This window comes from Hippocampus comes, unplaced genomic scaffold, assembly GCF_001891065.2.
Source record: "Hippocampus comes isolate QL1 unplaced genomic scaffold, H_comes_QL1_v1.1 scaffold86, whole genome shotgun sequence".
Classification (NCBI taxonomy): Eukaryota; Metazoa; Chordata; class Actinopteri; order Syngnathiformes; family Syngnathidae; genus Hippocampus; species Hippocampus comes.
The window spans coordinates 934,061-945,098 of record NW_017805882.1 but is presented as its reverse complement, the minus strand read 5'-3'; the positions used below and the strand labels follow the sequence as shown (position 1 = coordinate 945,098).

The 11,038-nt window shown below is 42.9% G+C and overlaps 2 protein-coding genes across 3 annotated transcripts in view; one reads left to right on the top strand and one right to left on the bottom strand.

The window, feature by feature from the left end:
* The first annotated feature begins 5,750 nt into the window (after window positions 1-5,750).
* LOC109527394 (transcription factor jun-B-like) lies at window positions 5,751-7,331 on the top strand. 2 transcript variants are annotated; one of them, XM_019889316.1, is made up of 2 exons: window positions 5,751-5,886; window positions 6,120-7,331. In XM_019889316.1, the coding sequence occupies exon 2, from the start codon at window positions 6,158-6,160 to the stop codon at window positions 7,067-7,069; it is 912 nt and encodes a 303-aa protein (XP_019744875.1). In that variant the 5' UTR covers window positions 5,751-5,886; window positions 6,120-6,157; the 3' UTR covers window positions 7,070-7,331. The 2 variants fall into 2 exon arrangements, with proteins under 2 accessions (XP_019744875.1, XP_019744874.1); XM_019889315.1 differs by having other exon boundaries at window positions 5,751-7,331.
* Window positions 7,332-8,373: 1,042 nt separating this feature from the next.
* The window catches only part of prdx2 (peroxiredoxin 2), a 3,458-nt gene continuing 793 nt past the window's right edge, over window positions 8,374-11,038 (bottom strand). The window contains exons 2-6 of the mRNA XM_019889324.1: window positions 10,653-10,770; window positions 10,433-10,586; window positions 9,747-9,869; window positions 9,211-9,341; window positions 8,374-8,944 (exon numbers count right to left, since the gene is read on the bottom strand). Coding sequence (XP_019744883.1) covers window positions 8,862-8,944; window positions 9,211-9,341; window positions 9,747-9,869; window positions 10,433-10,586; window positions 10,653-10,755 — 594 coding nt within the window. The 5' untranslated portion in view covers window positions 10,756-10,770 and the 3' untranslated portion in view covers window positions 8,374-8,861. The remainder of the gene's footprint in view (window positions 8,945-9,210; window positions 9,342-9,746; window positions 9,870-10,432; window positions 10,587-10,652; window positions 10,771-11,038) is intronic.

The following is an 11,038-nucleotide window of genomic DNA, read 5'->3' as shown; positions in this document are numbered from 1 at the left end:
CAGTGGGGGTTGTTTGCGAGGGAGTGAAAGTCACCAGGAGAGAGTGTTTTGTCCTTTCCTGACAGAAACTTTTGGATTTGAAATCAGAGGAGCAACTTGATGCATTAAACTATTTCCTGCTGCCTCCTATGAATTAGTTTTTGATTTTTCAATATTCATTCAATTTGCTTGAACCTCTGCCAAAGAAAACTGTGGTATAGGCTTGCAAAGTACGAACTCCCCTGAGGCGCCGTCGTGCCCGTGCTTGAAAATACTTGCGCTTCCAACTTAGGTGGTTCCATTCTATTCAGTCACCACTCGACAGCAAGTGTGTTTTCCACACTGTATTTTTAATGTACAGGATGCTTCAAATGATATTTTACTGTGATCCAATCTAAGAATTTACATTACATTTAACATAAAATTTTGTTACAAATTGCAGCGGACTATTTGTGTATAGCTGTATGTATTTCATTTTCAACATATTAAGCGCTGACTCACAATAGCCTCCGACTTTATTTACTGTACAACACAGTGGGGTTTTTTTTCCTCCCACTTTATGGCAGCCCTGCAGCACTTATGTGCATGCTTGATATTTTTATGGTGTTCTATTAACATATCAAAATGGAAATGTTCCTATTTCTGTCAGGTTGCAAATAAAACAAGTATTTGATATACTTTTGTATGGGAGATGACATTATTGATTATGTGGATTCTGATGGTTCAAAGTTTAAAATTGAGCACAATCTTGTTTTATAATGTGTAAATAGGATGTTGTTCGTGTGGTAGTTAACAGGCAATTAGAATGAACAAAAAGATAAGATTATTTTGTACTTCTTATATGCTGTATTGGATTCATACAAGTAGGCCTATATTTTTTCGTGTGTAAGGTGATCAAGAGCCTACAAAATAAAATAAAAACATTGTTTAATTTCAGATTACAGTATTGTAAATGTATTATTGTAGATTCAAAATGTCTGTCCCAAACAATAACAAGGGTAAATTCGTTTTTTTTAAACTGATATCCCTTTCCAATGTTCTAAAAAAATATTATAGTACTCATCATCTGCTATTGTTTCACTGTAATTGTTAAATCATTCATTTTCATCTGTGATTTTGTGCGAGAAGTCATTGTGATAGCCCCTCACTGAGGTGTATGCAGGCCTTTATGAAAAACTACTGCAGTTGCTCAAAGTGGCACCCGATGAAAGGTTGACGACATATGTACTATGAATCACAAATGTTGCAAAACCGCCATTGAAAAAGAGGAAATGCACCAATATGCTCCTCTGTAGTTTTCACATTTTTCTCCTGAATTCCTTGCCCGCGTAAGTGTCGACATGAATCACCGCAGCACTCAACGGCAGCAACAAATTGGATGTATGAGGTGTCCGAGTTGTGCTCCAGTACATCTGTGTACATAAATAAGCCTGTGTGTGAGGGCAAAGAAGTAGCATCCGGGTCAATGATGAATTTTAAAAATCTACAATGACTAAAACACTGAAAAGAATCCTGAGGATGCCAGGGAACAATTTTTTATCAGAAGCACCAATATTAAAGCACAAGCAATAGTAATATTGTTTGCTGGTGACCAACAGTTGATGACGCCGTTCTGAAACCCAAAATGACGACTGAGGGAGGCTTTATGGCTCGTGACTTCTCTTTCTCTGCTTCCAAAGACGTTTCTGCCATTGTACAGCTAGGACACCTGAGTGCAACATCACATACTCTTTCAGTTCAAAGTGACATGAATTAAATATGCCAAATATTGGAAAAGATATTTCAATCATGAAACCTTGCTTAAAACAAACAACAGTTGTGAAGTCTACAAATGATCTCATGGTCTTATTTGGGGAAATCCCATCAGGGTTCAAGTCCCCGTTAAATACAAATAATAGATTTCATACATTTGATAGTCCACAGAGAATAGTGTTGTTGAAAGGCCTGACAAATTTGAATGAATTAAAAAAAATGCCAGTCTACTGTTCATCGGCTAATGGGCTAGCAGGCTTGCAAGCAGACTCACCCCCCCCCCCCACACACACACACACACACACACACACACACACACACACACACACACACACACACACACACACACACCAGTCGACACAGTATTCATTACAATTTTTTGGTGAAAAATTAAATGTCTGTGAGCACGCCCCCACATCCCACCAATTTTACTTAGTATCTAACGTAATCTTATTCTGTATATTTTTCATCTGTGTTAGCATGTCCATCCATCCATATTCTAATCCGCTCATCCTCATGAGGTTCGCAGGCGTGCTGGAGCCTGTCCCAGTTGTCTTCGGGCAGTAGGCGCGGGACACCCTGAACTGGTTGCCAGCCAATCACAGGTCACATATAGACAAACAACCATTCGCAGTCACAATTACATGTAGGGAAAATTTAGAGTGGTCCGTTAACCTGCCATGCATGTTTCTGGAATGTGGGAGGAAATACCCGGAGAAAACCTACACAGGCACCGGAAGAACATACAAACTCCACACAGGAAGGCCAGAGCTGGAATCAAACCCTGCGCCACTGCACTGTGAGGTGGACATGCTAATCAGCTTGTACAGTAACTCAACTTATTCAAATAATTTTTCACAATTGAGATGCCATTATTTCATCTCAGACCCATCCCAAAACACAACACCACCAATGATTAAATATAGTACATTGTATAAAAACATAATGAAACATACAATACTGTATTAAGTATTATTTATGTGTTAGAAATGTGCCTTTAAGAGGTGTGGACCAGTGAGTGGCAACAGGAACTGGTGTCCTGTTGGCCATTTATATTCTGTGTGTAAGTGTCTGGGTTTGAGTTGTGGCCGACAGCAGCTCCTTGCAATTGTTCTCTTGGATGTTTGTGTTTGAGTGTTTGCCATCTGAAAATTCTTCTTTGATAATGGCTCTCCTTGCACTTAAGCAAGGCCATTACAGTACCTTAACTGCCCCATTTTTATTTTTATTTTTTGCTTGTACCTCAAATTATTGCTCACAACACAAATCAATAATAAAACAAAAGAAATAAAATAAAACAAAATCAATTGACTGCTCGTAACTTGAAAAACTGATAAACTGGGGTACTCACAACTCTAGGTACCACCAAAATAATGCCGCTCTGTGTTAGGGTATGTCATCATGAAAACATCAAGGGGTCCACATTTTGACATGACGCCGCTGGGTGTTTTCTTTTTGGAAATTCTGCAGTGCGTGACTCCTGAAATCAAGACTTTCTACTGTGCTTATCATACATTGAGCGCTGAATTGAAGCAATTACAGTGAGGGTCCAAAAGTCCAGTCAAGTAATCAAGTCCTTATCTTACACATTGTCTTTCTTGGGTTATGGAACCAATCAGTAATTACTTTCAAAATAAACAAACTTCGACTATTAAACCTAGTTCCAGATAAAAGGGACAACAGTGAACTCTGAGCTTTCATTTACTGAACTGTGTCAGTTTGACCACACGCTGTAGCCCACGCGAAGGTGCATACACTTTCCTGCTGTCAAAAATTAGTATAAACAAATGAGGTTGGTTGTGTCATATGCCTCAACATGACGGAACATTGAGGGGCTGAGCCAAAATGGAAGAACGTGCTTGGGCACGTCAACGAATGCATGGACCACTTGGATATGATTCAGAGACCATCATCAAGCAGGTGTTTGTCTCAGGTGACGTGCCTGTTGCATAATTCTTTGACATACCTCCAAGATTTGTTTACAGCAACATCAGCCTTGTCAGGTACACAGGTGAACTAAGGTGCTTATTAAGTTTCTAAACTGATCGAACAATTGTTCCACGCAGAGCTAAATATAAGAGATGATAGTTTTTTACAGATCCCAGAAGTCACAATTACAATGTATAAAAGCTTTATAATTGTAGATATCAGCTCAGTGACAAGCCATGGTAGATTCTGTACACTTTGACCTGTAAAATATTTGTAGACTTATCCATCTTTCTAAGCAGATAGTGTAATGCAGTTTCCAAGAGAAACTGAGCCATACCTGTCAACTCATACGGTTTAGCCATAGTTCATACGGATTTTGTGGTGAATCTTACGTATATGGCCATATCGCACAAATCATACGGATTCTGAAAATTTCCGGGTTTTTTTGTTTCGTTTTTTTCCCCCTAACAGGTAGTTCCATTTGTTTTTGCCCAGAATGGTGCTCGTCTACGCGAATGCTTTCATTTCCGGTAACTTTCCAGTAAATCACGTGGTTCCTAGTTCAAAACAGCAGAGTATTCATTGCATACTTCGGTAGTGTACAAGCAAGTTCTACAAGGAAACAAATATATCATTCATATTTTGTAGGGTTTTTTCTGCCGTTATTTTAACATATAAAATGATTTGGTATGTTATAAGGATTTTTTGTTCTTTATAAGGATTTTTTTGGTAGTTTATACAGGTTGGCGCTCCGAAAAGTTGACAGGTATGCCGAGCAGAAAATTAATCAACAATTTGAAATATGTTTTAGTAAACATGTGACTGGCAAACAATTGAAGGAGAATGAAACATGCTTGTTTTTTAATTGTTAAGTGGGTGGTGGGTGGAACCTCTGCCTTCCCGAGAGGAGATTGCATGTTCTCACAATGCTTTGGTGGGTCTTTGCTGTAATGTCTTATTTTGTGGATGCGATCAATGATGTCATCGATCGATTGGCAAATTATGACTTTACAACCAGATACCGATTTTGCATAAAATGCAAAATATCTGACGATCTGATCAAGTTGATCAGATCTGGGCAAAGTTGTATGTACAGTATTGCTATCATAACGGAGGAATAACTACACATAAAATGCCTCATCAGACACTGTGGAAGCACTTTCATACAAAAGAACGAAGAATCCAACGAACACTGTCATGTAACAGACATACAGTAATACAGACATGCAAGTACTGTATGCTGTATTACTTGCAACACATTACAACTGCTGTATTTGAGAGCACATATCCTAAAACAATGATAACAATCCTTCTATTATTCTCTACCTAGTTTTTCTACCACTAAATACCCGATGAAAAACTTAAAAAGTAATGACAAAAAAATGCTGCCACACAACTGGGTGAAACATATAGAAATGTGATTGATGGAGTTCAAGCAAAAATGACCGTCTTGGTTCACAATTTGTAAACAGGTTACTGCGTGACAGTGTCAAAACATTGTCTATTGTCACTATACGGGCACACTGCCACATGCATTTCTGAAGTAGTCACGCCCACGGTTTACACACCCTCTCTGCTCACTTCACATTTTGTGCCTGCCTGGGGCTTGCCTGAAGGAGGGCAGCCTCCCACGTCCCGTACAGCTGGAAGCGCGCCAGAAGGGGATTGGCTTCCCGCTTGTGTCAGGGAGGAACCGGCGCGCCAGGATATCCAAATATGGACAAACCGATATGTTTGGATCCATGACTCAGCATCCGCGTATTGATTGGCAATAAGGCCAAGTCTGCGAGGGGACTTTTCTGTGTGCTCTTGTCTACTGGGCTGAATTGGACCCCCGAAGCTCGTTGACAGAAGCTGTGATCGTAAATGCGCTGTTGTGGCGTTTCTAATTTTCCTTTTCGACTTTCCTCTGGGCGAAAGGGCCTCGGCGTGTTTACAGTGGTGGTTACTGGCAACGTGCGTCATTACGCACGGCTGACATCCTGAGGGCGGGGCCAAGAGGAGACCGCGACCAATCAGAGCCTGGGATCGGATGTCGCTCCGGACTGCTTGCGCTCTGGTGTCCGGATCGCATAAATAGAGTGAAACTGGTCGGCTGCTTGTCATAAAAGAGAGGAAACTAAAGAGACGATCAGACAGGTTTTCAAAATTACAGACTCACCAACACACGAGTGGGATGAAAACAACTGAATTAGTCACTGGACTGCGCTTTGATTCCAACTAAAGGTACAAATCGACGACTTGATATAGTAGAGTTCCTCTATTTGGGAGGTTTTGCTGTTTTTTTACAATAGTGCTCTTCAAAATAATAATACATCAGGACTTGCTGGAGATTGAGTTGGGACACCTTCACGAACTCACGTAGCCTATTTGCCTGTCTGATTTTAAAGCGAATATGTCCTCAATAATGGAACAGCCTTTTTATGACGACTCGTTTCTCTCTGCTTATGGCCATCCAGGCGCAGCCCTGTCAGACTACAAGTTACTAAAGCAGAACATGAACTTGAACTTGTCTGATCCTTATCGGAGTTCCAACTTCAAGTCTCACCACCTGCGCGCCGACTCCGAGTTGTATTCGGCGGCCACGGCGGACCCGGGCTCCCTCAAACTCGCCTCTCCGGATTTGGAGCGACTCATCATCCAGAACAGCAACGGGCTCATCACTACCACGCCGACGCCGAGCCAGTACCTGTACAACCGCGGGATCACAGAGGAGCAGGAGGGCTTTGCCGAAGGTTTCGTGAAAGCTCTGGACGACTTGCACAAGATGAACCAGATGGCACCGCCCAACGTGTCCATCGGAACCGGGGGTGTAGCCTGTTCGGCGCCCGGTTCGGTGTACGGGTCACCCATGCAGCCCGAGCCGCTCGAGTACACGAACCTGGGCAGTTGCTCCACGAACCCCGGCTTGTCGTCGGCTGTCAGTTACCCGTCCGCCACCATCAGCTACCTGCCGCACCACCCCTACCACCACCCGCACCCCCAGTCGCATCACCCCCATGGAGGTGCGCACGCGCCCCACTCCTTCCAACACTCGTTGGCCGGCGCTGGGCTCCACGCACCGCGCTTCAGCGGCCTCAAGGAGGAGCCCCAGACCGTCCCGGACATGCCGAGCAGCGACAACAGCTCGCCGCCCATGTCCCCCATAGACCTGGAGAATCAGGAGCGAATCAAGGCGGAGCGCAAGCGGCTCAGGAACCGGCTGGCCGCGTCCAAGTGTCGGCGGCGTAAGCTGGAGCGCATTGCCCGTTTGGAGGACAGAGTGAAGGTTCTGAAAACGGACAACGCGGGGCTGTCCAACACGGCCTCCCTCCTACGGGAGCAGGTGGCCCAACTCAAACAGAAAGTTATGACACATGTGAGCAGCGGCTGTCAGCTCATGTTGTCTCCCAAAGTCAAATCCTACTGAGGAAACCGAACTTAGCACTTTGAAAACACTGGACTGGAACTGCACTGACAGCACGGGTTACTGGATTGTTGTGGCTGAAACTAAAGTACATGGGAATCAGTGAAAACGAACACACTTTGGGCATTTTGGAGCACAACTTGTCCTGTTTACATTGTACATTGTGATGAATTCTCTTGTAACTTATTTCTGCTGTCAGGTTGAACCTGACCATTATTTTTTGTACCTGTACAGTATATTTAAGTAAAAGAAATGATACACTTGAGAAACGTGTTGTTTTCTTCGTGGTGTTCTCGGCATTTTGAAATGTGACCTCTTTGGAATTGTTGAGGCATTTCTCGAGAACACTGACAGGCTGTTGTCAGAATCATCTGCTCTGTCAGCACTTGAGTTTCCTGACCTTCAACGCCCCAGATAGGACTGTTTTCCTATTTACGAACTAACACTCCTTGTATGGGGAAATGTTCTCACAAACGTCAGAACACATAGGTTTCCGGGAACTCCCTCCTACAAAGCTGGTCAGAGAGGCCACAGCACCACAAGTATGTCGGTGTGTGAGTGTGAAATGGTTTGTCAATGAGCTATGTGGGAGTTCCCCAGTTCTGCTTTTAGGTTCCCCAAACAAGCTGCGAAAACAGGAGAGCCGTTTAAGCCAAAGGTTGAGACAAACAGCACTCTTGGTTGTTGTTGAATTCACGAGATGTGGTGCAGATTTTATAACTAGGCCACAGTAAGAGGAAAAATATCTTCAAGAGGCTGTATTAAATGTTGATCTTATATGATCTGGTGGAAAACATAACACGTAGTTGCATGGCAAGTCAAAATTTGATCCAATTGAAGCTCAGACATTCAACTTCATCCTGTAAAAGGATGAAAACGGATAGCATGAACCTTGTGGAGTGGTTCACCGTATCTGAGAGGTTCATTTCTTCACTCAAGGCATTACTCCTTCGACTTGTTGACAATTATTGTGACTGTCGTATGATTTTGATTGAAAATTCGTTTTAAGTGACAATCAAATGGTTTACTATTGCTGTCATTTCGTATGCAGCATGTCTAAACTTGATCTGTAACCACAGTAAACTGGTTGTTCAGGTGGGATATGTCAGCGATTCCCAACAGTGCGCATTCAGATAATCAGTGTTACACAGGAAAATGTTATTCAATTTAAATTTATTGAGGCTACTAAAAATTAATACTGCTCATCTCTCTATGCCAGCCCAATGATTAATAACTTCTCCCCCGAAACATCAGGTATACCGTAACGCGTATCCACCCGTTGCCCTTAAAATAACAGACTAGCTTTGTGAATTTTGTGAAAATTCTTTATTTCAGTCGATATTATTTTTGAGACGTTTGGTCAGTTTCCGTAAGAGTTTTCCTCATGTAAAATATGTCTCTCGACTTTAACGTTGGGAAACAGAGGGAATACTTGTCACAAACTAGTAGCACCCCCTAGACGGGACATGTGGTATGACACTCAGAACCATTTATAAAAAAAAAAAAAAAAAGAACCTGCTTCACATTCCTACTGCTTTAATCAACGGCGACATTAACAGGAAACAGCCAGAAAAAATGATAAGTATTTTTTTTTTGCAAAAACAAGGAAATTAACATTTCAGTGCTTGAGACTTGGAGATCGCCCCATCAGTTTTATACTGGACGTACAAAGTGTCGAACTGGGAATAGGTTGGGCTTTGGACAAGCAGAAAGTCACTAATGACTGTTCCACAGAAGCACATTTCAACTAAGGGCAAGGGCTACTGTTCAGGGACTGGTAAGATGACCTTCACATTTACTGTTTGGAGAAGAACTCTTTACTCTTCTCAACGTCAGGGATGATGGTGTCGCTGCCTGGCTTCCAGCCCGCAGGACACACTGTGAGAGGACAAAGTGTAGTGTTCACATATCAGTCATTGACACACAGCAGTAAAAATGCACAAAGTACAAATGTCAACACCCTGCAAGGTTACCAGACAACTCAATAGTGATATGCATTTTCACAATTATTAGGGACGTCCAAGACAAACGATAAAACCCTTTAAATCTATCAAGGTTAGATATCAATGCTGCAGACAGAGAACTTTTGCACCAAGTAATTTGAAATTGAAAATAATCAGCCACTCAGACCCTCTTAAACTTACCTTCACCATATTTGTCAGTGTGCTGGAAAGCCTGGACCAGGCGCAGGGTCTCGTCCACAGAGCGACCCACTGGCAAGTCGTTGATGGTGATCTGCCTCAAAATGCCTTTGTTGTCAATCACAAACAGACCTCTGACAAACACAAGACATGGTTTAACTTATTTTTCCTCCCAAAAGTAGAAAGTCATTGCTGAGTTGCATAGTCTCAACTCAGGACTGCACTTGAAGGCCAATGATATCGTAACGATGTCCCAATTAAACATACAATTAAATGCAGTACAGCCTTTACATTTTTTGGATTGCACGGGCTACTATCGTTGGTGCCCCCAGGCCCCAATATTGCCTTATGGTTTCCCCCCACCCTCACTGTCAACTCTTATAATTTTAGTTTTTATTACACAGCCATCCAGCACCATGACATAAGGCTGAGGTTGGGGACATGGGGAAAAAATGATGGCACATGTAGATCCTCCAAAGGGTGCAGCCCAATATTTTTGACACTATAACATGGCCTTCTTGTGTCCTATGGCCAAACACCTGTATGAAACGCCATCCTCCTCCTTCAATACACCGTAGTCTCTGGAAATGGTCTTTGTGAGGTCTGCCACCAAGGGGATTTTCATGTTACCCAGACCTCCCTGTTTCCGAGGTGTGTTGATCCTAGAGGGAGGGGAGCAACATCTACATCAAAACAGCACAAACTTGATGTGCTCTTTTTAAGACAAAACAGTTCTGTAAAGGCTGCAAACATAGTGAAAAGGTAACACTGGATCAGGATCACTACCAACTCAATGTTTCAAAAGTGCAATTGAGTCATAAACTCTAAATGCCATCACATCTTCCAGAACCTTCGATGTAGAAATTTGAGTTTGATAACAGACTTGTGGCATCACTGGGAACTTATCTGGTGCATGCAGAGAAGCCAAGGGATGGTAGATAACCTGACCCGGCAGGGTGGTGCTATTTCAAGCAAGTGTAACTCAACTCATCCTCCGTTTGAATCAAACAGAAACACTCTAAGAATTACCTGGACTGAAAAGACACGGGTAACCTAGAAAGTATTGAGTGAAAAATTTTGCTCCACACCCCAATACAGGATTGCAGACAAAACACAACCAAGGCAACTCCCAAGGGATCGCGCCAAAACTGTTAGACACATTTAAGTGTGTGTCATAGTGACACCAAGTTAGAGAGACAGACACATTTCCTGGAGGATTCCTCACCAGGCCAAGTGGCTGAAGTGAGAGTCGATGGAGCAGCCAAGCACCTCGCAACCAATTTTGCGGAACTCTTCCGCTCGGTCGCTGAATGCCACGATCTCGGTGGGGCAGACAAATGTGAAGTCGAGGGGGTAGAAGAAAAACACCACATACTTTCCTGAAGGGCACAGAGGGAAAATATAATGTGGGGGAAAAAAACATAACTATAAAATGTGAATATTACCTTTGTAGTCAGACAGCTGAATGTCCTTAAATTGTCCATCCACAACAGCTGTGGCTTTGAAGGCAGGGGCCGGCTTGCCGATGTTTGCGTTTCCAGAGGACATCGTGAAACCAAATGACTAGAAAAGACCCAGTGAGGATATGGCTAAGATGCAATTACACTTAAAAGTGCTTCTGGACTACCAGGGGCTTTTTTGAAGACTGTTTTTCAACCTTTGGAGGATCAATGCGCTGCTCTTACGCTCAGTGAGCTAAAGCATGGAGTCACATGCAAGTCATGTTCAACCAGCAGGGAACAAAAGCCTATTAGCAAACCTGAATAACATTAACGAGCCAAAAGGGGGGAGAGAAAGAAAGGGGGGGGGGGGAAACAAACACGCCGCGTTT

Bases quoted from the DNA above. Each gene is read 5' to 3' on its own strand.
- LOC109527394 (XM_019889315.1), top strand. From the start codon at position 6,056: ATGTCCTCAATAATGGAACAGCCTTTTTATGACGACTCGTTTCTCTCT.